This window comes from Lobosporangium transversale (genome assembly GCF_002105155.1).
Source record: "Lobosporangium transversale strain NRRL 3116 chromosome Unknown BCR41scaffold_6, whole genome shotgun sequence".
NCBI classification, from domain to species: Eukaryota; Fungi; Mortierellomycota; class Mortierellomycetes; order Mortierellales; family Mortierellaceae; genus Lobosporangium; species Lobosporangium transversale.
This window is the reverse complement of record NW_019028984.1, coordinates 239,772-263,346: the sequence shown is the minus strand read 5'-3', so window position 1 is coordinate 263,346 and position 23,575 is coordinate 239,772. Positions and strand designations below refer to the sequence as shown.

At 41.7% G+C, this 23,575-nt stretch overlaps 7 protein-coding genes across 7 annotated transcripts; 2 read left to right on the top strand and 5 right to left on the bottom strand.

Moving 5' to 3' along the window:
• Positions 1 to 639: 639 nt before the first annotated feature.
• On the bottom strand, positions 640 to 1,268 carry BCR41DRAFT_393228 (hypothetical protein; the record flags this gene model as incomplete). The annotated part of the gene is made up of 3 exons (XM_022028534.1): positions 640 to 666; positions 793 to 909; positions 1,002 to 1,268. The coding sequence occupies 3 exons, from the start codon at positions 1,266 to 1,268 to the stop codon at positions 640 to 642; spliced, it is 411 nt and encodes a 136-aa protein (XP_021884379.1).
• A 4,632-nt stretch (positions 1,269 to 5,900) lies between these two features.
• BCR41DRAFT_419606 (hypothetical protein) lies at positions 5,901 to 8,398 on the top strand. Its single transcript, XM_022029786.1, has 3 exons — positions 5,901 to 6,438; positions 6,550 to 7,676; positions 7,765 to 8,398. Exons 1-3 carry the CDS (start codon positions 6,101 to 6,103, stop codon positions 8,190 to 8,192), a joined length of 1,893 nt encoding a protein of 630 aa, XP_021884378.1. The 5' UTR covers positions 5,901 to 6,100; the 3' UTR covers positions 8,193 to 8,398.
• A 133-nt stretch (positions 8,399 to 8,531) lies between these two features.
• Positions 8,532 to 12,967, bottom strand: BCR41DRAFT_332653 (DNA mismatch repair protein MutS; the record flags this gene model as incomplete). The annotated part of the gene is made up of 17 exons (XM_022021857.1): positions 8,532 to 8,941; positions 9,034 to 9,116; positions 9,213 to 9,405; positions 9,488 to 9,599; positions 9,701 to 9,817; positions 9,906 to 10,146; positions 10,237 to 10,326; positions 10,405 to 10,501; positions 10,625 to 10,701; positions 10,893 to 11,173; positions 11,376 to 11,501; positions 11,595 to 11,839; positions 11,941 to 12,059; positions 12,137 to 12,246; positions 12,323 to 12,570; positions 12,667 to 12,747; positions 12,850 to 12,967. Coding segments are annotated over 17 exons (2,748 nt in total), but the record flags the coding sequence as incomplete, so codon positions are not given.
• A 1,031-nt stretch (positions 12,968 to 13,998) lies between these two features.
• BCR41DRAFT_202758 (centromere kinetochore component CENP-T-domain-containing protein) lies at positions 13,999 to 16,449 on the bottom strand. Its single transcript, XM_022019898.1, has 4 exons — positions 14,937 to 16,449; positions 14,726 to 14,842; positions 14,514 to 14,618; positions 13,999 to 14,379 (listed from the first exon to the last, which is right to left on the bottom strand). Exons 1-4 carry the CDS (start codon positions 16,046 to 16,048, stop codon positions 14,262 to 14,264), a joined length of 1,452 nt encoding a protein of 483 aa, XP_021884376.1. The 5' UTR covers positions 16,049 to 16,449; the 3' UTR covers positions 13,999 to 14,261.
• Positions 16,450 to 17,309: 860 nt separating this feature from the next.
• Positions 17,310 to 18,543, bottom strand: BCR41DRAFT_347624 (eukaryotic mitochondrial regulator protein-domain-containing protein). The gene is made up of 3 exons (XM_022023134.1): positions 18,182 to 18,543; positions 17,490 to 18,050; positions 17,310 to 17,400 (listed from the first exon to the last, which is right to left on the bottom strand). The coding sequence occupies exons 1-3, from the start codon at positions 18,497 to 18,499 to the stop codon at positions 17,347 to 17,349; spliced, it is 933 nt and encodes a 310-aa protein (XP_021884375.1). The 5' UTR covers positions 18,500 to 18,543; the 3' UTR covers positions 17,310 to 17,346.
• A 98-nt stretch (positions 18,544 to 18,641) lies between these two features.
• BCR41DRAFT_300893 (hypothetical protein) lies at positions 18,642 to 19,817 on the bottom strand (the record flags this gene model as incomplete). Its single annotated transcript, XM_022020601.1, has 3 exons — positions 18,642 to 18,970; positions 19,057 to 19,278; positions 19,406 to 19,817. 3 exons carry the CDS (start codon positions 19,815 to 19,817, stop codon positions 18,642 to 18,644), a joined length of 963 nt encoding a protein of 320 aa, XP_021884374.1.
• A 289-nt stretch (positions 19,818 to 20,106) lies between these two features.
• Positions 20,107 to 21,089, top strand: BCR41DRAFT_347621 (cyclophilin-like domain-containing protein). The gene is made up of 4 exons (XM_022023133.1): positions 20,107 to 20,142; positions 20,275 to 20,349; positions 20,468 to 20,629; positions 20,722 to 21,089. Exons 1-4 carry the CDS (start codon positions 20,140 to 20,142, stop codon positions 20,974 to 20,976), a joined length of 495 nt encoding a protein of 164 aa, XP_021884373.1. The 5' UTR covers positions 20,107 to 20,139; the 3' UTR covers positions 20,977 to 21,089.
• Positions 21,090 to 23,575: the final 2,486 nt, after the last annotated feature.

Genomic DNA, 23,575 nt, shown 5'->3' with positions numbered 1-23,575 from the left:
CCTTTGACATGTTCGATTGATTGTGGGATCTTTTTTCGTACGAGAAGTGCTTCGCAATTTGGAGGTTTTCTCAAGAAAATGCAGTCCCCTTTTCCTCTAATGCTATTGAATGAAAATGTACTTAATTCCTCTTGATACTTTGGGGGATCTAGTAAGCGTCCATATGGCTATAATCCTGTCTGCTTTTGTTTCTCTCTGGCAACCAAGGCGACCTGGTCTTTTTAAATTTTATCTACATCTTTGCTAGGCCGGTCTACAAACACAAAAAAAGAAAACAAGGCACTAGACCCAGAAAATGTTCAAATGATCCCTTTTCCTTCTCTTTCGCATTCTTCGTTAATTCGTTGTACGCACTAAGTAAAAACAAAAGTAAATAGGAAAGAGAGACTGGAATCTTTATACTATCCTATATTCACTTTATTAATGGTAAGCTGGATGATGGCTATTAATTACAGAACTGCCTAATCAGGCGCTCTTTATTCTAGTATAATCAAAGTCTCTTTGGGAGTTGAGCTCAAAGTGCAGATACTGTCCTTTAGTCTCTGCTCCCAGTTATCAGCGAAGGAACAGATGTAAATGTACGTGCACATGCATTCAGCCCATCCCAGATTCAAAAAGCTGTCCTGAGCATGAACTTTATCACTTTGTCCGCTCTAGAATGTCTTCCTATTTGAAGCATATTTATGAACTCGCCGACCTTAGCATTCACATTAGTGGTGAGGATTTATTGAGGCATCTTTGAGCACCAGCGTTGGTCTAAACTGAAAAATGATTAGGGTGTTGAGGATGTACCAGCAGAAACATGCTGAAGGCATCAACGCTGGAAATAGTGGTGTCGGCAGTATGGATGGTAGTAGTAGTAAGTTGGTTGAAGAAATACCAGCCGGTCGAGGAAAAAGAAGCCGAATTCTATCCTTGATTATGATCGCCAGTGACCATTTGAGTAATTGTAATTGATATTTACTTAAAAAGAGGATGGTACAAACTATTGTTGCTTATACTTGCTTTCGCATGTAGCAATGTGGTCGTTGCTGCTTAGAGTGATACAGAGCCCTTGTCCTTATGCTCAATTGTCTGTTGGCCTGGATAATCCTCACCCGGAGCAGTGGGGGCACAACCACACTACCATCATCATTTGAACCTGCCTCATTATCATTCTGGCCCTTGCCATCATCGTCCACACGAGTTGCTTGTGACAAAGGATGGCTCAGTTCTGGATAGCGGCCTGTTTGTCTCGCATTCGAATTCTTTTTGTTATCGTCTACCATTGCTGTGGTTCATACTGACCCCATGCCGATGATGACATCTTCCTCAGAGCTATACACAGGTGAGCTTTATTAATATTTCCAGTTATTGTTCCACTTTGTCCTGAGGGCGTAGCTGTTGCATTTAGATTGCCACTCGAGATTAGGATGTCTTGCAAGTATATATCAATGAGCGATTGTCCTACTTGAAGTCGTTAGTAATTTTAACAGGTTGCATCGATGCTTACATCGATGCTAACTGCCAAATGCCTTATGTCGCAAGAAAAAAAAAAGCAACAACAACACAAGTATGCGATTGGTAATGAAGTATAGCAAGAGAAAGACAGCAAAAGGGTTGGATCTCTTTCTAATCGGGAGGTACACTTTTCGAAAGAGAGTACTCACCTTTGGCTCTGGTGAGAAGGTACTCAATCACCAGAGCTCATTGGCAATTTTAACAGATTGCATCGACGCTTACATCGATGCTAGCTGCCAAATGCCTTATGTCGCAAGAAAAAAAAAAGCAACAACAACACAAGTATGCGATTGGTAATGAAGTATAGCAAGGGAAAGACAGCAAAAGGGTTGGATCTCTTTCTAAACGGGAGGTACACTTTTCGAAAGAGAGTACTCACCTTTGGCTCTGGTGAGAAGGTACTCAATCACCAGAACTCATTGGCAATTTTAACAGATTGCATCGACGCTTACATCGATACTAACTGCCAAATGCCTTATGTCGCAGGGAAAAAAAAGCAACAACAACACAAGTATGCGATTGGTAATGAAGTATAGCAAGGGAAAGACAGCAAAAGGGTTGGATCTCTTTCTAATCGGGAGGTACACTTTTCGAAAGAGAGTACTCACCTTTGGCTCTGGTGAGAAGGTACTCAATCACCAGAGCTCATTGGCAATTTTAACAGATTGCATCGACGCTTACATCGATGCTAACTGCCAAATGCCTTATGTTGCAAGAAAAAAAAAACAACAACACAAGTATGCGATTGGTAATGAAGTATAGTAAGGAAAAGGCAGCAAAAGGGTTGGATCTCTTCTAATTTGAAGGCACGCGTTTTTGAAAGCGGGTACTTACCCTAGAGCCGATTTGAAATTAATGAGAACATCAGGAATAAATACTTAAGCCATATCATGAAAAGTTGGTCATCTTGTATAGTACATGCCGCAGGGAGAAGAATTCTGTCATTTATTTTTTATTTTTTTTGGTGATGGTAATGGCGACGATGACAGAGTGGTGTGGTGGTAGCACTCAACAGTCACGTATAACCTAATTTAGATGCTGCAAGTGCGCCACCAAATTGAAACAGACAATTCCATCGCTACATGCAACCTGGCTTCATTCATTCAACATCCCTGGAATAGTCTTAGTCGAGCGAAATATATATTTGTGTATTTTTATATATCATAAGTTGTCTTAACACGATCCAGTAATATTAAAGTGCTTTGAAGGTGTGCTTTGAAAACCTTCACTCACTCCAAACAAGGATTCATTGCCTGTTTTAATAAATATGCGGGATCAAATATTAGTTCAAAGCATGGCTAACGGACAAAACATATACACTATTCCATTAACAACTATGTTGGGCTCTTGAAAAGGGACAGCAGCTAATGTGAATGACGACTTTAGTTCAAGTAGGACAATCGTTCATTAATTGGCTTCTATGAGATGCTAGTGAAGAGTCCGCGCAGAGTCTGAGCAGCAAAAATGTAAAGATACCTTTAAGCGAATATTACCATCCGATTTGTTCGAATAGTTGGAAGCAGAGTGATCTCTCACTCATCCTATCAAAATAACCCTCTACCCCGAGTTTTAATTCCTTCTGTTACTGAACCTTCACTGCCGCAATAACTCCTATTCGCACTCGGATTTATTTACTTAGGAGGATTTCTTCGAAGGCTATACCCAAACTATTGACAGCTCTCTGAAGATGATCCAACAAGAGTAGCTTTTATGACAAGAGGAGCAAATTATGGATGAAAACATGTACATAATTTTTTACTTGATTGAGTTAGTTGTGCTTAATAAGTTTGAAATTTGGGACGAGAGTTTCTTGTGTCAAAGGTGGGCAATACGGAAAACTAACTGGTTGATCAATGGCTGGTAATGTACACTGCACCTTGTGGTTAAAAGAAGTCAATTGGTCACGCTCTTCTTCCTCACACTGGACTCTTCTTATCACTGACATTTCTCCAACTCAGTCCATGCCCCTAACGCCCCCAATGGCTTTAACGGGCCTTCAAACGAAAGCTGAAATTATGTGCAAGGCTTCGTCTCTCCATGTATAGATCGTTTTTTTTTTTTTTTTTTTTTTTTTTCTATCTTCGCAATTATTCATTCTTCGTCATTCCCATTCCATCTCCTAAAAGCCCAAGACGACGCACTAAGAGAAAACAAAGCAAGAAGATATGACATTCCAAAATTCAGGAGAGGAAATTAGCCTAAAAAGTACCCTGTTTAGTATTCTCTTGGACAGTACTAAGATTCCATACCATATAGTCGAACAAGCAACAGAAGTCAGACCCCTTGGTAATCAGATCTCTAAAACAAAGGGAAAAAGGGAAAAAGCTGCTGTGTTTTGTATTACCAGCTGACACACGACACTAAGCGGCAAACGTTACGTAGGGTCAGCGATGGGTTTGGGGCCAAATATCCTACCAGTTTTTGAGCAACTCGGCCTCCTACATGAAATCGGAAGAATTTCTTTACCTTCGGTTGAGATGCATGTATACAATTCTCAAATGAAGAAACTTGGTATCATTGGCATGGACGGAGTCAAGGAAGCATATGTTTCTTTCTACTTTTCTTTTTCATTTTATAACTTTTACCCCTACTGCTTACTATTCTTATTCTTATTATATCGCATATCTAGAATGACCTATGAAAGTTTAGCGTTCGCGAGACCAAGGCTCTATGAGGTCTTACGTAAACATATTCCAGCAGACAAGGTCAGCATGGGCAGAAAAGTCCTTCGGGCAGAAGAGAAAGATGGGAAAGCTCGGATTTACTGTTCTGATAATACACAGCATGAAGGAGGCCTTCTCGTTGGAGCCGATGGCGCTTATAGCGGTGTTCAAAATCCTTTTACAAGCAATTGGATGAAAAAGGTTTACCACCCAAAGATGATCTCGAAAACTTTTCGATTGGATGTGTCAGTATGGTCGGTGTGGCCAATCCAAAAGATTCAGAAAGGCACCCCCAGCTGAATGAACAGTATGCTCGGTTTTCAAAGGTCCTTGGGGGCGACAGTCGAGGTGCAAGTTTGACATGCTACTGTAACAAACATTGGTTATATAATGCCTTGTTCAATAGGGTCATATTGTTTATTCATTTGGATATCCAGAAATAATGGGGTGTTTTCAATGTTGCCGATAGCCAAACCTACTGGACGCTTAGCATCCAGCTAACAGCAGAGGAATCACAAAGCCGGCGGTTCCGGAACTCAGAATGAAGCCCTGAGTCTATCGAGGCTCTGATCAAGGACTTCCAAGACCACCCTTGCCCCTGGGGTGGTACAATGGGAGAGGTCATTGAAGCAACACTCAGAAGCTTGATATCGAAAGTATAAATAAAAGAGAAGCTGTTCACAACTTGGTATCATGACCGTACAGTGTTTATTGGTGATGGTAGATATGCTGCCACGAAGCCTATATACACGTTTGTATTTTAATTTAAAAATATTAGCGTTGTAAAGCTGAATTAATTAAACCATTCATTTCAACAGCATACCATAAGGTAGGGCAAAGGGGTAAAAGGGAAAAATGCTATCGCCTCATGTTCTTATAGACCTCTATTAAGCTTTCTTTTTTTTTTTTTTTTTTTTTTTTTTCAACGAATTAGTGTATTTTGTCGTTTCTTATAGATGCTCTCTTCTGGCGGTCAAGGTAGGCTAAAACGATCAACGAAATAAGGAAAAACAAAAAAAAACTGCTGTGCTACTTATGTTGCTAGTACACGCTGTTGAAACATCTCATTCATATTAAGTGCTATAAACGCGATGCAAGATGCTGTTGCCTTTGCCAATTGCTTGTATAGTATGCCTGACCGAGCCTCTAAGAGTATCGGTGCGGCTTATGAAAGGTATTACAAGCAATGGTACCATCGTGCTGATGCACAGATCCAGCGCAGCAAGACATTGGGGAAGCTTACAACAGAACAGGTAAAAAAAGAAAAAAAGAAAAAAAGGAAGAATAGAATAGAGTAGATAATAAAAGCATTGAAAAATGAATAGTTGAAATTAATGTTCTTTTTTTCCTATCTATTCTTCATGCGCTTTTTTTCTAGGCATGGCCGGAATGTATCATCCAGAATTTGATGCTTAATTATATGCCCGATGGATACAGCAGCGTAGTCTGGGCAAGATGCTCGAGTACCGGTCTCAAATTGCTTGGCTGCCTCTAGCCAACAACCGAGAGGCAGATCACGTTTTGCCACAAGGAGGCTCAAGGAAGCTCTTTGAAGAAAGCCAGCAACAGAGTCAAGTCGCTTGAAAAGAAAATTTTGTTTACACGTAGCTCGCACGGACCAAATAATCACCGCAGTGGCCAATTTAGAAAGCAGTCCGCTTCTATTTTTTTTAAAGCCACATGAAGCTTGCCCTTTTTTTTTTTTTTTTTTTTTTTTTGAAATGGTATTCAGTAGCACACACTCATTCATTAACTTTCCACCTGAACTATTTTTTGCTCGTGGCGATTCTTTCCACATTTATTGGGGAGTCTGCACATATAAAATATACGTAACAAGGATAATAGCTTACTCTTAGGAGCCTTTCACGCTCACTCAAACATCGAATCCTTTTTTATTATTTTTACCTTTTCCTTTATCTCTTCATTTTAACTCAAATATGGGTAAAAAGCAGTTTATTGACCGGAAAAATGCTCGCCATTTCCACTTGGTTCACCGTTCCCAACGTGACCCTCTCTCCCGTGACGAATCTGCGCCGCAACGAGTTCTCAAGGAAGTCATCCCCGCCAATATGATCGGGAAAGTTCAAGTTCCTCATGACGACCCTAATATAGACTACTTTTCAGATGATGATCAGGATATCTTTGGAGGACATGGTGATGATGATGGCATCAACTACGGTACCTACGATCGCGCTGTCGAAGAGACCGAACTCTTGGAGGCTCCTGCTGTTTCTCAAAAGAAGAATAATAAAAAAACCACCGGCAAGGACGAGACGTAATGCTTTATGATTGCATTTATTTATTTGTATGTTTGTACTTTCATTCTTTTGACCAGAGAATTGACATATGTATATATATGTATTTCTTTTTCCCTTCTCGCCAACAGGAAGATTGGACAAGCCGCATTGATGGGATTGGTCGGCGATGAATTTAATGATGGCACATATGATTATTCACAACACATGAAAGAGATGGGGAAGGCTTCGGATGCTGTCTATGTCGCTGCTCCTCAAACCGTCGCCCAAGAGAAGAAGGCTGCTCAATCCCGTGGTATTCAATTCACAGACGCTGGTGCTGCTCAGGAAATGTCAAAAGATGAAAGGCTAGTCGCCTCAACAGCCCCCACCTCAAAGAAATCAAACAAGAAATCATCAACAGGATTTAGCTTACCCTCGGAGGTCTTGCCCTCTAGAGAGGAACTGGATTTCTCTGATGTTTATCAAAGTGCTGTCCCATTGGGCTTGCAACCAGACATGCCATTTGATATTCGTGAGACCCTGGAGGCCCTAGAAGACGATGCCTTCGTAGATGGGGATTTGGACGAGTCCTTTTTTGATCAGTTGGACGATGACGGAGATTTCGATGGCAATTATAACTATGATGATGGTGATGATTATGAGGATGAGGATGAGAATGAGAATGGGAAAGAAGGAGCAGGCTGGGAGGCAGACTTTAAAAAGTTCAAAAAGGATCAAAATTACATTTCTGATGATGGCTCATTTGATGGATCGGACGACGGAAACTACAGTCAGACTTCCAGGACCTCACGCCGATCCGGTGGAGCCTCTGCGTCAACTTTCTCAATGTCGTCTTCTGCCATGTTCCGTAACGAAAATCTCACTCTTTTAGATGAACGCTTTGACAAAATTGAAAAGGAATATGAGGATGATTCATTAGATGAGGATGATGAGAGTCCTCGTGATTTGAAGGCCGAAGAACTAAGGAAGGACTTTGACTCGATTCTGGATGATTTCTTGGACAAGTTTGAGATCGTGGGATCCAAAATGGTCCCCAAGCTTGATGGTACCACAGGTGAACATAAATTGACGACGATCCGCCAAGCCTTATTAGCAGACGAAGCAGATGATGTGAAATCAGTAGCAACCACGGTCGGTGGCTCAAAGAAGTCTCAGAAAAAGAACCTAGACGAAGATATGGCAACAGAGCTGCAAACGGATTTCAGGAGTCGCGCAGAAAGAATGCGTGATAACTGGGATGTCCAAACGATTCTGAGTAAGTTCAACCTTCTCGATTCTTTGATTTTCCTATTCCGTGTGTGGAAACAATTTCTTAAGTGCCTTTCTATTTTTTTTTTCTCTAGGCACATACTCTAACTTGGATAATCATCCCGCAATGATCAAGGAGCAACCTCGTCAGAGAATAAAAATTGACCCCAAGACTGGTATGCCTGTTGTCACAGAAAAGCTCTCTAGAAAAGCATTGCAGCGTAGGAAGGAAATTGAGGAGTCCGAGACCGCTATTAAAGGCAGCTACAGCGGCAGTGAGGAAGACGATAACAGCGATGATGAGGAGTTTGAGGACGAAGAACGAGAGAACTTAGGTTCAAAACGCAACAAAACTGAGACAAAGGAAGAGAAGAGGGCGCGGAAGGAAGCTGTCAAGGCCGAGAAGCGTAACCGTCGTGAAACCAAGAAGGCTACCAAAGCAGCTTTTGCAAATGAAAAATCAAGACAGGAGAAAGTTATGAAGAACCTGAAAAAAAGTCAGGGTGTCATGCATTTGGATTAATATAACCAAACTTTCTTTGTCTTATTATTATTCTATTATTCATTGTCATTTCATTTTTTCCTTTTTTGCATTGTCAATCTTATCATTCGTTTTATCATTTTCATCTTTATCACACCTCGAACTAGCACTAGCAAGGAAAAAAGAAGCGCATATACGTCTAGATACATTCACATTAACGTCGGAGTTGTGCATAATAAACACACATGCTTTCATAATTATGCGAAAAGGAGAGTACTAACTAGGTCTGACAACCACTTGTTACTCAGGTGCTTGTTCCAACCGATCGATTTGGGCTGCGTACTGCAACAGATGAATAATTTCCTTTTTCAAAGAGTTCTTGCCACCATGTCGCTGCTTTTCTTTCATAGCGCCTTCATTGTCTCTGCGTTTTCGCTTCCTTCCGACACCAGACCCCTTTGAAATATTCCCATCGACATATAAAATGCTATCCTTATTGCTCTCCTCTGTCTCAGTTTCGGTGCCTTGGATGGCAATTGTATCGTGGACAGATAGATTATGAGTAGGTAATTCCCGTACTATCCCATTCTCTAATCCTGTGGGTAGGTATTTCCCACGGTTTTCATCATCATTGTCATTGTCGTCGGACAACATATCTAGGTCTTTATCCAAGTCCAAGTGCAACAACATACCCGTCAGTTGCTCATACATCCTCTGCATTGCCGTTTCACGCTCTGTCAGCACAGGAATAACCTTCTCATAGCGTCGAAATAGTGTAGATAGCTCAATACCTGTTTTGATAATGAAAATAACAATAAACACGTCTGTAAGTCCATTTGATCAATGGCGGTTATAATAATGAGCGTATCAAATGAAAGCTTACCACGCTGTACAATGGACGCTGGCATTCCAGCCATTGCTGCACAGGTAGGTCCAAGTGAGGAAGGTGTTTTACCTGGTATAACACTAGCATTTATAAAATATGAGGTCAGTATGGAGCTCTGGCATTACTTAGGAAAGCGGCGAGGGGGCTTAATATTCCATGAGGGATTCAATAATTACCGGAACAAGAAAGTCACCTCGAGGCCACTGGATCCTTGCAAGACCTCCATAGTATATAGGGATATAGGCAATGAGAGGTTAAGTAGATGGTTTTCAAAGCATTCGTGAAAATGTGTAGTTGCTAAAACTCGTGGACGATCATGTGTTCGCTTAGCAAAATGCTCGATTACACCACAAAACATCCCTGCACCATCTATTAAGGCCGTTAATTGTATTAGTAAGTATCCTTTTTTTTTTTTTTTTTTTTTTTTTTTTGTTTTTATATTAGCCCTTACCCGTTGAAATGGTGCCTTTGCCAAATTCATCCAAAATAACAAGGGATCTCTTAGTCGCATGCTTCAGCGCCATAGAAACCTGCTGCAAATCCGTCATGAACGCACTTTGGATCTATATGGTAGAAGTAAAAGCAGATATGAACCATGTTAAAAATGCTCCCTCGACCATCGGCAGTGTCAATGCTATCGCCGTAGGATCTGCTACTCTCGTACACTCGAAACTGTTTCCCTTGTTTGCAGTCGCGTGAGAATTTTGTCAGTGAGACCAACTACTGCCGATTCAGCAGGCACAAAACTACCAATATGGGCCATATATGTGATTAGAGCCACCTAGGATAGAGCATTATTATAAAAAATCGGTATTTGTTAGCATGATAACATCATTGGACAGTCAAAGAAACCTAGTGGAGATCCTCACCTGCTTCAAGTAAACACTCTTGCCTGAACTGTTAGCACCGCTTAATAACATCACTTGGTTATTGAGAGGTAGTGGATCATTCTTATATCGCACATCAGCAATATCTTCTGCAATCAAATGTTCTGTCGCAGATCCTTTAGCAGTCGATGCAACAGCTCTTGTGGAAGAAGCTGTATAGAGTTCGCCTAATTGGGTATCATTAGGTACGAAAGAATTGACTACTAACTCTTGCAATGGATGTCTATAAGCATTTGGAGACTGAGGACTTAAGGTCATCATTCTCATCATCTATTTGGCCCTATCGATAATTGCCTACTGGCTTATAGCATACCGGCCGTTGGTAATATGCAGCACATTTTCGTCTGTCATAATCGGACGATGGTAGCTCCTCAATCGCGCTACTTGAGCAAAAGAAACAAGTCTAAAGCATAGGAAACCCGTTAATCACTACAATCCATCTAAATCCATTGTTTCATAAAGCCAGATGTCCCTGACATACACATCAAGCTCCGCGCACAGGTTGCTGCATGTAACAAGCAGCTCGCTGTACTCGAGAATCCGCTCCTGTAGGCTCTGTAGGATTTCGATCTCACGATCTATCACAATTGGCCAGAATTTATAACAGCAATGTTAGAAGACATACTGCGAATTAAAAAAAAAAAAAAAAAAAAAAAAAAACCTCGATAATTTCTGTGACAAGCACGCACATGCATGCATACCTACAATAAGCCCATGGATGTCGCCAATGTGCTCATCTAGCTCTATCAAACGCGAGTAGATAAAGAGATTAGCTTGGCTCGTTAAAAAGTACATTTATTTCCAACATCTCTATTGCATATGCAGGATACATACCACGCATCGCATTATTCTTATAGTAAACAGCGCTTTCGGTGCTAAACTATAGACGCCAAAGTGGTAGTATCCCCAATAAGCGCCCGGCGGTGGTCACTCAGCGATATTGTGATATCCTTATTAATATTAAGCTACAGAGTGCTAGTTACCTGAAATGTAAGGCCTTCCAAATAAAAATCTTGCTCCGTTTTCCAGTTCGGATTTAATGGGACTGTGATTAGATATCCAAGCTGAGGAAAATAAATCACGTTGATAGTTGACGTAAACTCAGAAGGTATCGTAGCACTGATCTCTCTCGCGCACTCAGATAGGAAGCTATCAAGGCCATGATATGTGCTGCGCATCCGATCAAGTTCTTCATCCACATTATGTTTCACAACACAACGACCTTCTATCATGCTCTCATCAAAGTCCAGCTATCATTAGTTGATAAGAGCGAAGCAGCGTGAATTTAATACTCAAAGCCTTCTGTAGGAGGACAGAAATGTGAGCGTCTTTGACATACTACATCGTTAATGTACGAGCCAATATCGGCGAGGTCTGTAGTTATGAAATGTTGGGAGATCTACAACATACCAAGCAGGTCAAAAAGTTAGGAACCATGCCCTCACCTATCACAGTGTTTTCCCGCAATTTTGCAATCTTTTCTTCCACAGCCTTATTTCTTACAGCCTTAGTGATATAGAGCTCGCCGAGATATAGCCCCTGGACGTCGTTGTAGATCTTAAGACTGTAATAAACAAACTTTTAGGCATAAGGAAGAAATAAGTAAGCTGTCAAATGGTGGCGTCGTGAATATGAGCGCTTAAAGCCATGTCAGCTTTGAAACTTTTTTACCTGAAGGATGCTTTGCCATCCTGTGAGGGTTGCGTTACGTGGCAGTGCTTGCAAAACTTTTGACATGTTCTTGATATGTGACAAATAGCTAACGAGTTGCTTGACGATATGTTGATTGTCGGTTCGGACAAAGCATTCTACAGCTTTATGGCGCGCAATGATAACATTCAAGTCTAAAGATGGTCTTAAGAGCCACTGCTTCAGCAGGTACCGCCCTTGGGGTGTCTTTGTTTGATTTAAAATGCCTAAAGATGCAGAACAAACCTTATAAAGTCACTTCATAGAATCGAAGGCCGAGCAGATATAATTTATTAGCCAGTATTTTAAGCAGCTCAATAATATATACCATAGACAGAAAGGCCCTCTTTACGGCCCCGGATGCTGTTATGCATGCTTGGATGTGTCTCATCTTCAAAGATTTGGAGCGAGCTGAGGGAGTTTGGATTAATGAACATGAAGGCATCCCTAAGACATTGTGTGTAGAAATTAGCTCAATCCGTTTCGGCAATATTATAGTTTACATGTATTTAACAGGAACTCACATCGAAAACGACCCAATCGCCATTATCATCGTTGACTGACCGCCTCCAACTATTCGATGCGGGGCCTCATGTCTCGTGATGAAGCCAATCAGCGCGCCTGCACATGCGACCTAAAATGAAAACTAGGGCTTAGTTTTGGCACGCTAGATACGCACAAGCCTAGTGCGTAGTATAGACTCAACTTACGCTCTCAGTGCTTTGAAGGTCAATCGCATTTGACAAATGAGACTGAGCTTCCCGCTGAGTGGAGTCATTCATTTCTGAGAGGGGCGGCTGATTTTGCTCCAGTTTGTCATCTGGCTCGCTTTGTTCTCCAAATCTGCGCTTCTGAGATCTCTTTATGCTGATCCAGACGGAGATTAGCTTCGCTTTTGCCATTGAGTACGAAAAGTCTCCGCTTGGCCGTACTTCGATCTTTGGCTCTCGACCAGTGCCTAGGATTGATCGCCGAGAAAAGCAACAGGATTTAAGCAAGAGCATCATTACTTAAAGTTAAGCAATGCCCCACAGTCACTCACAGATAAGCATACAATCAAGCTTGAGTACTTCCACAACACTCTCATCAAGCCGAGTATTTATCAATATCAAGGTCGGTCTCACCTGGGATTTCACTAAGTATGATTTTAATCTTTGGCGTAGCTGAATAGCGGTTGGCAAGCTTTTTAAGCTCAGTAACCCGCTAATGTTTAAACCTGGTATTGATCGCTCCTTACCAATTTCAATCATAGCTGCCGCGTTACATTCAATCATATCCTGCATGACAAAGAGCTTCGATAGCTGAACATCATAATACGAGCAGCCCATGGTTCGTCCTTTGAAATTCACAGCCATGGTGATCTAGATGTGTATATAAATATATTAATGGTAGCCCTGCGTAGTATCAAGCTTTAACTTCGGTTTCCTTCCTAGCACCTTAAAGTTAGATCTGGGGATCGGAGAAAAAAATGAAAAGAAAAAAAGACGTCTTCTTACCTCTGGCCCAAATGAAGTTTCAGCCATGGCAGGCATGTCTACAGACGATTGTCTTTGGTACGGTGTTGGCCGGAAATGGTCTGACCTGCACTCGCCACGACTATCCTGAAATGCAGACGTTACCCTTGGTTGATACCAGGGCGCAATAGACGGATTGTCCATTTTGGAAAGAGCGCAAGGTTCCTTTTTCCTACGATGTAGTATTCGACCCCCCGATTCGACGCTGCTAATACTATCAACTTTAGCCATCCGAGGATTCCTGGCAGTAGAAAGCTCGCTCTCTAACAGCGAAGATGAGCGTGGATAATGCTTGAATGATGTTGGTGGTCTGGCTTGGCTTTCACGAGGATAAGAATAACTCGAACAATCAAATGAAGGACTAGTGGCAACTGTGGTTGCTCTTGACATTGGTATGATGCTTCTCTCATCGCGCATCTGAGGTCTTGTACAAGATGTACTAGCTTCACTATCTGCCATATTTTCGGCATCTCTTACAAGGTTGTGTTGGCTTTGAGCCATTTTAGAAGCCAGTACGGGGCTGGCTCTGGTGGATGACGATGGTCTGAGATAACCATTGCTTTGTATTGCAATACGTGATGTATGGTGACTTAAACGAGTGCTGGCTGCCGTGGCTCTCGCTTTATTCACGATAGAAGTGCCAAAGGTGGCTCTTGTTGACGATGGTGGCCCTGTACTAGTGCTATTATCTCCTTGTAGGCACGGAGTTGATGGAGGGGAAGTATGATGTTCTGCCGCGAACAGAGATTCAAATTCTTCTGACTGGTCCATAGCAGGATGGTTGTCTATGCTGAGTCTATCTCCTGCTATAGAATATCTTGGTTGGGACATGGTAGAAATGAAAAAGAGGATGCAAGCTTTAATTTTTATTACTAAATTATGATGGCATTCTTCTATAATGGGGATTAAATCTTTGTTTGGAGTTTATAGTATGTTACAACGCGTTGCAAAAAAAATTAAAGAAATAAAATATAAGTTGATATTGACAAGTCACCAAAGACGAAAAGCGTACAGAGGAAAAAAAAGATAATCGGAGATGGTATAATAATGCAAGACGTAGCAAGCCCATAAGAGGAAGCATGTGCTGTGATCTAGAGCATATGGTGTAGATGACAAAAACAATAAAGCAGTAAAATTATTTCCTGCGAAAGTATTGCAAATCTTCTGGAAAGAGGACCTTATCACGAAGCTCTCGGGGGAGGTACCGCTGCAGCAATGACTCTACTGAGACTTTTTCGTTCGTGATCCTGAGCCTAATGTAGAGCGTCACATTGCAACATATGATGTTAGTAATAAAATAAAAAAAAATACGCATGCGAAATGGTGAGAAACTGTGTATCTTTACTAAAATGGACCCATTCCTGTGGTCGGATCTTCTTTATCTCACCTTTTCATCAAGCACTCCACATCAGACTCATTAATAGTCTTTCGACCAGCATGCTTTGCATATGCGGTCAAATCATTTGAAGCCTGTTCAAAAAACTGGTGTGATCTATGGAAGTATAGTAAGAGGAAATTGCAATATTGACATCCAATCTCCTAGAAAGTCAAAAAGGGGTTGCTACTCATTACTCAAAAGCATTATCCCAACACACATACCCGTCCAAAATGACTGCCATAGCTTCCTGAGAAATCCTGGATCTTGAGAACGTATGGACAAGCTGTTTTTGAAGTGCAGTCGGCAAAGATGGGACTGGAATTCCTGCAGTCGAGGTCCTGTGAATGTATAGGAGAAGAAATGTGCATAAGTGTTCGTGCTAAACGCCGTCTAGCAAAGAATCGCGTTAAATGACCATTAAAAAAAAAATACCGGACGATTTTTTTGGGAATCGGCAGGCTTGTTGGAAGCACTTCTCCGTTTGACATAATGCCCAGCTCGCTAGGAAAGTCATCGAAGTACTGAATACCAAATTGGCCATACTGCCCATGGTGCTCAAGGTGCTCAAGGTGCTCAAGGTGCTCAAGATGCTCCTCTTCATTCATATTCATGTATCCATCCTCATATTCATCTTGTTGTTGCTGTTCTGCCTCGCTTTCATTGATAGGGCCTTGGACCTCACGATCTCGATCTTCTTCCATTAATGCTTGGTCCTTATGGCCTTGACCTTCATCTATTAGGGCTCGAACTTCCTGGCTCTGACCCGCTTCAGCGAGGATACGATGCCTATCAGCCTGCGCTTGCCCTTCATTACTTATATCTTCATCAGCAATAGCAATGTCATCTGCATTTGGACTCATTTCCTTAAGCAATTGGCCATGTCTTGTCCCCATCTCCTCACTTAAGGACGGGATCTCCACGTTAAAGTCATCCAAAATTGAAACGGGGTTTTCGTCAGTTGCGTTCGAGTCCATCCTAACATCATCAACAGATTTTTTTTCATTCGTAGCCATAGTTAAGACAATATCAGATGATTGATGTTGAGCGACTCTTGCTTGTCCCTCGTCCTCATGCTCGTCTTCAATAATATCCTCCCATTCGTCGTCCATAGTAGCCTCTTCTTCTGGATCATTTTGTTCATTCAGAGGAGAAGTCCCATATATAATCTCTTCAGCATTGTCGATATGAGTTTTCTGTGCGAACACTTGCATCAGCATCCTCTTGTCTGCTGTACTTCCGCTGCTTTGTTGACTCATTGTAAATGCCGAACTGATAGGATGGGGAACAGGTGGCGAAAAGGCGCTATCATCAGGCACAGAAACCAATAATTCTTGTCGACTAATATCCTGTCCCTTATGTGGTTGCTCCCGATATTGTCCTTGAGTAGTAACCTGATGCTGGTCCTCTGGAAACCCGCGCTGCGATGTATTAGTGATATCTCCGATGTGCAATGACCGCTCCACAATATTACCAGAGCTTGTAAATGGATCTGTCAGGTCGCTTTGCTGTATTGCTGAAAAAACTCCAGTTTCCTCATCTTCCATGAACACTAAGATCTCGTTTGGTACTCCTCCTGCTACATCAAACAGATTTTGCCCCCCCCCTCCTCCTACTCGCCTAGTAACATCCACTTCATCTTCCCATCTGTTAAAGTCGTCGTCGTCGAGAAATGGATTCTGATCCCGGAATCGCTCAAACTCATGTCTTTCTGCCAAGTTCAAAGCATCATGTTCAGATTTGTAGGATTGACGCGAGCCACGGTGTATACTTTGGTCTAAGCCGGTACTATTGGTGATATTTGTTGAAAATGGGTTTTTGGGTTCGTCTGGTATTTGAATAAAATTTGTTCTCTTTGGTTTTGGTGTGAGCTTTTTCCAATTTGAGCTTCCTGGAATTTGTGGCCTATCAGGAAGTGATTCGGGAGAGGGGTTAAATCCTGGGACTATATATTTGCGTATTGAAAATTAGCAATATTAGTTACTTCTTACAATCGCTACAGATATCCAATATTTTGTTGTATTTGTTGCTTTTGCTTTTGTAAGCTTACTTCTACTCAAGAGCCTCAGAATACCCATCGGCGAGTGTTTGTCTCGCTCAACATGAACTTTCGTACTCGTTTCTAAAACCAGTCGATTATCCCGACCTTGGTTGATGTCTGAAAGTATCTTCAATGGAGCTGTTCGCAATTTTTGATCGTCCCTCAATTGTCTTCTTGGCGTTTTTCGTCCTGAACCCGGTACTATAGTGAGCGTGCGTGACTTCCGCCTGGGTGTTTGGGGTATGTGCAACGGTCCCGATAGGCTCTACCAATCCATTTCCATTGCGAAGCATCATTTAGAAACGTCAATTTCAAAAATGAAATAGTTCACTAATTTGAATAAAAGTTCTTACCAACGCTGAAACCCAGAGTGGATCTTCATTAGCTCTAGCCTTGTCTGTTTGATTTATTTGACGCGTGGCCTCAATATTCTCATCATTTTGATCAATAGAAGAATCCCAGCCTTCATTTTCAAGGTTACTTCTGCTTCTCGAAGCTGTTTGAGGCTCAATGTTTGTATGAAGTACCTCAAGCATTTTCTCATCTAGCACTGTTCTCCGTTTGGTGGTATGAGGCGTTGCTGGATACTTTCTGAGAATGCGCTGCTGCATCGGCCCATAATTGGGCCGGCGCAAGCCTGTCTTCGCCTGATGCTGATGGGTAATTCGATTTGAGGTCGAGTCCATGAGGATCAATCGACTGGGACAATTGGAAACGCGAGGAGCCAAAATCCCTGATCGAGTCTTTAAAAATTCATAATCACGTGGTGTAGATTTCAGCACTTTATTTATTTGATTACAAAAACTATGCCTGCAGAACCTTGATTAGAGAACCATCCTTCTCTCTGATCAAAGTAGTCTAGATCAGAAATAAACAAAAACATGTCAGCATCAGTAATAAGGATAGCCATTTAAATGAAACAAGGTCACATGCATATGTTCCCTAACCTTAGCAGATGTATCTACAATTGAAAACTTGAATCGGGGATTGCTTTCTGCATTGTTTTTACTGATGGGTGTTGTTTGTGGTGGTTGAGGTTTTGCAATACCCTTGACGGAATCCACCAGCTTGAAGGGCTTTTTCATTTCCTGCTCCAGCTGCTGAGCCTTGATCTCTGCCAGAGGACGACGCTTCAGTGCTTTCGCAGCATCCTCTGGTGTGAACTCTTGATCCTCATCTACAGCCTCGAATTTAGGGCTGCCTACCTGAGGTAAAATATCAATTAAGGGCTCAACGATTGCTGCAGATCGCTCGGCTTTGACACCCATCAATTGTTCCATGCCTCTTGTAAAATTCTCCTGTGGAACAAATCCTTCCGCAACCATCTCCTTCTCCAAATGCTTCAAGCGTAAAATAGCCTCCACGCGTTTGATCGAAATGTTATACTTCATACCAAGTTGACGTGGTGTCCATTTCGAAGTGTCTGAGCAGTGCAACTTGTAGATTTCTTCCTTTGCAGAGTTGGAAATGGGCGGGATAGGCTTAAACAAAGGATTCATGGGGAATGGCTAAAATCAGAGGAAGGACAGAATGAGGATTTATGTAGTCGTGATTAATCTCCTTCCTTCCTAGCTACAGGAAACAAATACCATCCAAAGAAATTCTCTTGATCTAAAAGTTGAGCTAGCGTCATCCATACCACGTCGCTGACATAGTTAGGCCCTGAGAACGAGGGTTTTTCAAATCTAGTTCCTTCACTCTGTAGCCATGCATGGAACCTTTTACGTCTGTGAGGAAGCTTAATATTGGTGGAAGCCATTGCTTCTGTCTCTGCCTGTGCTTCGTTAGCTTCATCTCCCGCTGTCATTACTTCCTTGTGCTCCTTGTCATTCTCTTTGAAGGCTGAATGAGAGATATGGAAAAAGCGTTGTGAGATGATTGAAGAGACACCTGTAACGGGTGTTCTAGATGTTTTGAGAGACCACAGAGCCCTAGAAACGGGAGAGAGAGATGCCATTGTTTATATAAATGTTTGTTATTGATGTGTAGACAAGAAGCAGGGCACGATCCCCGAAGTGGTCAGAGTTGTTTTTTTAAATTACAAAGCCACAAACAGAAGTCATAAAATTAAGTTTTTATTTTAAACAACTCTCTGAAGCTTAGCGACCAAAAACGTTTCCAAGAACGCTTTTGATCTTACCCTGAACTAGAGTTCGAGTTGCTGTCGATGGTTTTGTACTTGACTCGCTATGATCTTCTAGCCGCCGCTGCTTGAAAGCCCGCCGGATCTTAGGTTCAGATTCCTCATTGGCAACAACTTCATTATTATCATTTTCATACTCTGCAGCCTTCCTCTTCACAGCCTTCTTCTCCTCAATACTTTTGATCATCTTGGATTTTTCAATATTACTTAATATGAACTTGTTTTCCCTCTTGGCTTGACTAATCTCCGCTTGCAGTCGCTGTGCTCGAGAGGCGTTCTCGTAGGCTAAGTTTGAAATAATAGAAATGACCAGTGTCAATTACTATAGACCCACATCATGATATACTAATAATCTCCCTTTTTCTACATACCAATTCGCTCTGTCAAATGGTCCCACTTGAATTTCGGTAGATATTTGATGTTCCAGATATCATCATGATAATGGTTGTTCTTTTTGCCTCCAATGGTAGTTGTATTCAAAGTTTTGGCAACCTGCTTTGCCACTGACTTGTCCTTGAACTCCACCCATCCTTCTGTAAAGTTTTGCTTCTTATTTCCTCCGTACTTTTTACGGCGTGCAGCAATCTTTGGATCTGTGAGAATGATACAGAAAGGGTAGATTGAAACGCTCAAGGAACATTAGCAATTGGTCCCTGATATAAGGGGAAAAAACGTCTAGCCATACTCCGTATTCCTGTCGGATTTCTTATTTAGCCTCACCTTCTGGTGCCAAGTAAACTCGGCCAAGCTCTCCGAATTTTCCAAGTAAATGACGCAGCTTGACTGGTTTCATGAAAGGTGGGATTTTTGACAAGTATACAATCCCAGTTTTATCACGAGCTGCTTGAAATTTCTCTAATGCCTCTGGTGTCAATGGCTTCACCTTTTTCGACTTTTTTTTGGCACCTCGTACTCGGGTTTGGCTTTTAACTTCATGTTCTGCCTTCCCATCCTCAAGTTGGAAGCGTGGATCCGAAGATATTGCTGTTGCTTCCCTATATTTTTCTGTATTCTCGTCATTAGAGTTACTATCGACTCCTCCTCCGTTACCATTGTATTCATCTTCGCTCAAAGAGTCGGACTCATCTTCGTCCTCATCGCTGCCTACATCTTTGTCTAGTCCAAAGACCATTGCTCCTTTCTTCTTAGTAGCTTTTTTGAACTCTTTAGAGGACCCTGCTTTTGATGCAGGCGTCTTACGCTCACGCTCTTCTTCAGAGTCATAATCTGAAGCATCTGACTGATTGTCATTCTCTATGAGCTTGTAGATATCTTCTGTCTTAAGTTTAGTTGACATGGCAAGGTGTAACGTTGAATGAAGGATTTGCCTTGACAAAAAAAAGAAAACAGAAAAATAACAATAATGTGACTGCATATTTTTTGCAACTGATGTTCCTTTTGGCTACATTCTTGGAAACACATTCACAAAAACGACTTTTTGCAAATTCATCATCATGGTATGAGCCTTGTTGTTTTCATTGGCAATTATGTCTAAGAGGTGTAACATGCATAATGGAGTAAGCTGAAGCACTTCTTTTACTCTCTCTCTGCCTTTCTCCCTCTATCTTTTTTTTTTTTTCTTTTTTTAGTCTGTCACACTACATACTGACCTCGGTGACCTCAAGCTTGAAGTCTTTTGCGAAAGTGTGCCAAGGACAGCCGAGGTAATTCTTAGACATGGCAGTCTTTAAGCAAGGAATTAATGACGTATCTACAGAACTTTTATTTATTTATTTATTTATTCAAGTGCATTAACCAACTTTCTTTTACGTACTCTTGCAGAACTTTTTGGCCCTCTGCGCTAGTGGATACTATGACAACAACCTCTTTCACAGGAATATCAAAGGCTTTATGGTGCAGACAGGAGACCCAACAGGAACGGGGAAAGGCGGCACTTCTATCTGGGGCAAAAAATTCCCTGATGAGCTTCGCGGAGGATTGAAGGTAGCAACACTAATGAAAAACAATGCATTAGAAACCATCTATCTTTACTTCGGGCGATCAACTATTGACAAACACCTTTTCTAATAAATTAGCATACTGGACGTGGTATTGTTTCGATGGCTAATTCTGGACCCGATACGAATGGGTCACAATTCTTTATCATCTATGATAAACAGCCTCATCTGGACACTAAATACACTATCTTCGCCAAGGTCATTGATGGCGCAGACACGACTCTGGACGCCATTGAAAAAATACCTGTGGATGCCAAAAATCGACCCATACAACCTATCCGTATTCTATCGACTACCATCCATGCCAACCCTATCGCTGAGAGGGATCGTTAAAGGAAAGATGCTTTTGTATTTTTCTTTAATACATCTAATTGTACTATAGCTCCTATTCTTTTCCATTGTGATTTCAAGTAAATCTTTAAAATCAAGTAATAATAAAGTCCTGCATAAATGCTGAAATATCAGAACTGCAAACTGTTTCTCTAAGGCCAACTAGACGATGCCTAAATGCAACGTCTCTCGAAAATTGTTGTTCAGTGTTGCTCCACCAAATAACAATGAAAAAAGAGAAGACCTCAATGAAGTCGAGAAGCCAGCGGATCTTGTAAAACTCGTAGCAGAGAGGAACGTATCGAGCATTTATGATGGCTTATTTTAAGTATATGTGAGAAAAATAAAGGATAGCGCGACATTTATCAGTGCTGCAAGATCAACGCCCCAACATCACTGATATACTGATTTATGAAGATGCACACGTATGAGAGGTATGAGCTTTTGTTCAACTCATGCGGGCTTTTGAAATCAATTCATCTGGACGCGTGGGCACTAAGACTTAAAAAGATACATAAATCTCTCTTCCTCTTTTTATTGCTGCTCGTATTTCCTCAAAGTGATCTTCCGTCATCTACATCCATAATACATCCATAATACCTGGATTACAAACAATCTGTTAGAGTGAGGTGCTGCTTCTGTCACATGCGGCAAACCAAGGCTTGACGAATCGCACATGGAAAGATCAAAGTACTTAGTCTCCATGCTGCGATAAAATGCTTTAATTCAGGCTGCCTCCTTCCAGCGTGAACACACTACCAAGCATTGTGAGGCCTATAAAAGTATGATGTATTGAAAAAGCTAACATTCTACACCGCCAAACGCCATTCTTTGGTTATTTCATATTGCCAAAATAAGCATCAGCTTCCTCTAGTATGGTTACATCAATCACTTCGGCCCCTGCTACAGCTATCCTTAAACCTATTTCCAACATTGTGACAGACAAGCCATGGCGCCTTCCGATGGGCGCCTGCATAAACAAGGCAAGCGATTGATCTATTGGATTTATCACTTCTTTATTATATCGCTTTTAACGCAAAACTTGTGTGATTTAGATGCGGAACCACAGTGTAGATGAGTTAGATAACCTTTCGTTGGAAGGCCTAGAAGAACTGGAGGCCCCCATCTTTAAAATCTCCAGAAAGCTCCTTAGGCAAACGCACCTGTCAATGATGGAGACAAAGGACTCGATGTAGGTTGGACGTAACTATATGCATATGTGAATCAAACTCTTCACGTTTCACTCAATCTAACTTTAATGTCAGGGTTGCCATGTCAAGAATTCTAGATTTAAGAACATGGGATTGCGACAGGGCTCCGCCAGCAATTGAGCCAGCACTGTATTCCAATAATGATGGTAGGATTAATCTAATTGGCAACCCAGGTGCCAAATATTATTTAGCAGCCCATACTAAATAGTATTTTTGGGGGCTGCCACCTAACTACACACACTTGGGTAGCAATTAGGCTGCCAAATAATGAAGTTATTTGCACGGGGTTATTATTTCAGTCTTTCAATTAAAATCCACCTTTAAGTGGTGGGCTTCCTCTCAATAAAAACGTCAACAGGCAGGAAGTATTAGGATCGTATAAATACGTTGATGCGCCTCTAACCGTTACTGTCATCGGATTGTAGCTGAATGTCATGATCAAAAAGCTTGGCGACCTTTTTTGTTGGTTGTTAACAAGTTTAATAGGAGCTCCTGGCTTCTAACAACACAGGATTGTCCCCAGTAAACGAGATACGAGAGTTTTTACAGATAAAACAAAAAACAGGCCAAATAACATTAGGTAGGTTGCCAACTGGGCTGCCAATAAGATTAGGATTAATCTTAATCTATTTGGCAGCCTACTTCTGGGGGCTGCCACTTAACTTCGCACTCTTGGGTGGCAGCTGGGCTGCCAAATACATTACTTTTTTTTTTTTTTTTGATAACAGGGTCATAACATCAGTGGTAAAACAGGCAGCGTTCTGTGGATACATTGCCTTGCACAGCTAATGCCGCCGGAGGTACTAAGGACAGCGGCGATGACATCTTCGCAAAACAGCCTTCAATGTACACGGTTAGGGAATGATTTATTGAAGACGTCTAGGTAGCAGGTGAGACGCGTTTGCTCCGAGCGAAAACCTCTCATAGGCATTGATCTCCAAATGGCACCTCCAAAACTGTATGAGCGACCTACTTGAAAAAAAAAAAAAAATAAATAAATAAATAGTTAGAGGCCAAATAGCCCTGGGTAGGCTGCCAAGTAAATAATGAATGTTATTTGGCAACTGGGCTGCCAAAGAGAGTCTTGAAAGTTGATTATATTTGGCAATGGGCTGCCAAATAGATTAATCCGCAAAAAAAAATGAGAAGCGGATGGTAGTCTCCACCCAAGGCTGGCATGTGCTAGAGTCCAAACTAATTCCCGTGATCCACCAGACTGCCCAGTGCTACCATCATTTCTACTGATCCATTGCTGGCCTGTAGCAGACAGTTATTCAAGGGCCTCTTGCCCCGGGCCTACGCCCAAGACAGAATGTCCACACCAAGCTTCTAATGGGCGGTATACCTAAGTAACCACCAGCACACGTGATCCCAGCCCCACATGGATTCAT

What these genes read in the sequence shown, in the direction of transcription:
- BCR41DRAFT_347621 (XM_022023133.1), top strand. An exon ending in GTGTGCCAAGGACAGCCGAG is followed by an intron (nt 20,350 to 20,467) that starts GTAATTCTTAGA and finishes GTACTCTTGCAG; the next exon opens with AACTTTTTGGCCCTCTGCGC. An exon ending in AGCTTCGCGGAGGATTGAAG is followed by an intron (nt 20,630 to 20,721) that starts GTAGCAACACTA and finishes CTAATAAATTAG; the next exon opens with CATACTGGACGTGGTATTGT.
- BCR41DRAFT_419606 (XM_022029786.1), top strand. Translation starts at nt 6,101, where the DNA reads ATGGGTAAAAAGCAGTTTATTGACCGGAAAAATGCTCGCCATTTCCAC. An exon ending in ACCACCGGCAAGGACGAGAC is followed by an intron (nt 6,439 to 6,549) that starts GTAATGCTTTAT and finishes TCTCGCCAACAG; the next exon opens with GAAGATTGGACAAGCCGCAT. An exon ending in GGATGTCCAAACGATTCTGA is followed by an intron (nt 7,677 to 7,764) that starts GTAAGTTCAACC and finishes TTTTTTCTCTAG; the next exon opens with GCACATACTCTAACTTGGAT.
- BCR41DRAFT_202758 (XM_022019898.1), bottom strand. Translation starts at nt 16,048, where the DNA reads ATGGAAGATGAGGAAACTGGAGTTTTTTCAGCAATACAGCAAAGCGAC. An exon ending in ATTCCCAAAAAAATCGTCCG is followed by an intron (nt 14,843 to 14,936) that starts GTATTTTTTTTT and finishes ATACATTCACAG; the next exon opens with GACCTCGACTGCAGGAATTC. An exon ending in GTGGAGTGCTTGATGAAAAG is followed by an intron (nt 14,380 to 14,513) that starts GTGAGATAAAGA and finishes GCTCTACATTAG; the next exon opens with GCTCAGGATCACGAACGAAA.
- BCR41DRAFT_347624 (XM_022023134.1), bottom strand. Translation starts at nt 18,499, where the DNA reads ATGGCATCTCTCTCTCCCGTTTCTAGGGCTCTGTGGTCTCTCAAAACA. An exon ending in CTAACTATGTCAGCGACGTG is followed by an intron (nt 18,051 to 18,181) that starts GTATGGATGACG and finishes CTCTGATTTTAG; the next exon opens with CCATTCCCCATGAATCCTTT. An exon ending in TTGTAGATACATCTGCTAAG is followed by an intron (nt 17,401 to 17,489) that starts GTTAGGGAACAT and finishes TTTCTGATCTAG; the next exon opens with ACTACTTTGATCAGAGAGAA.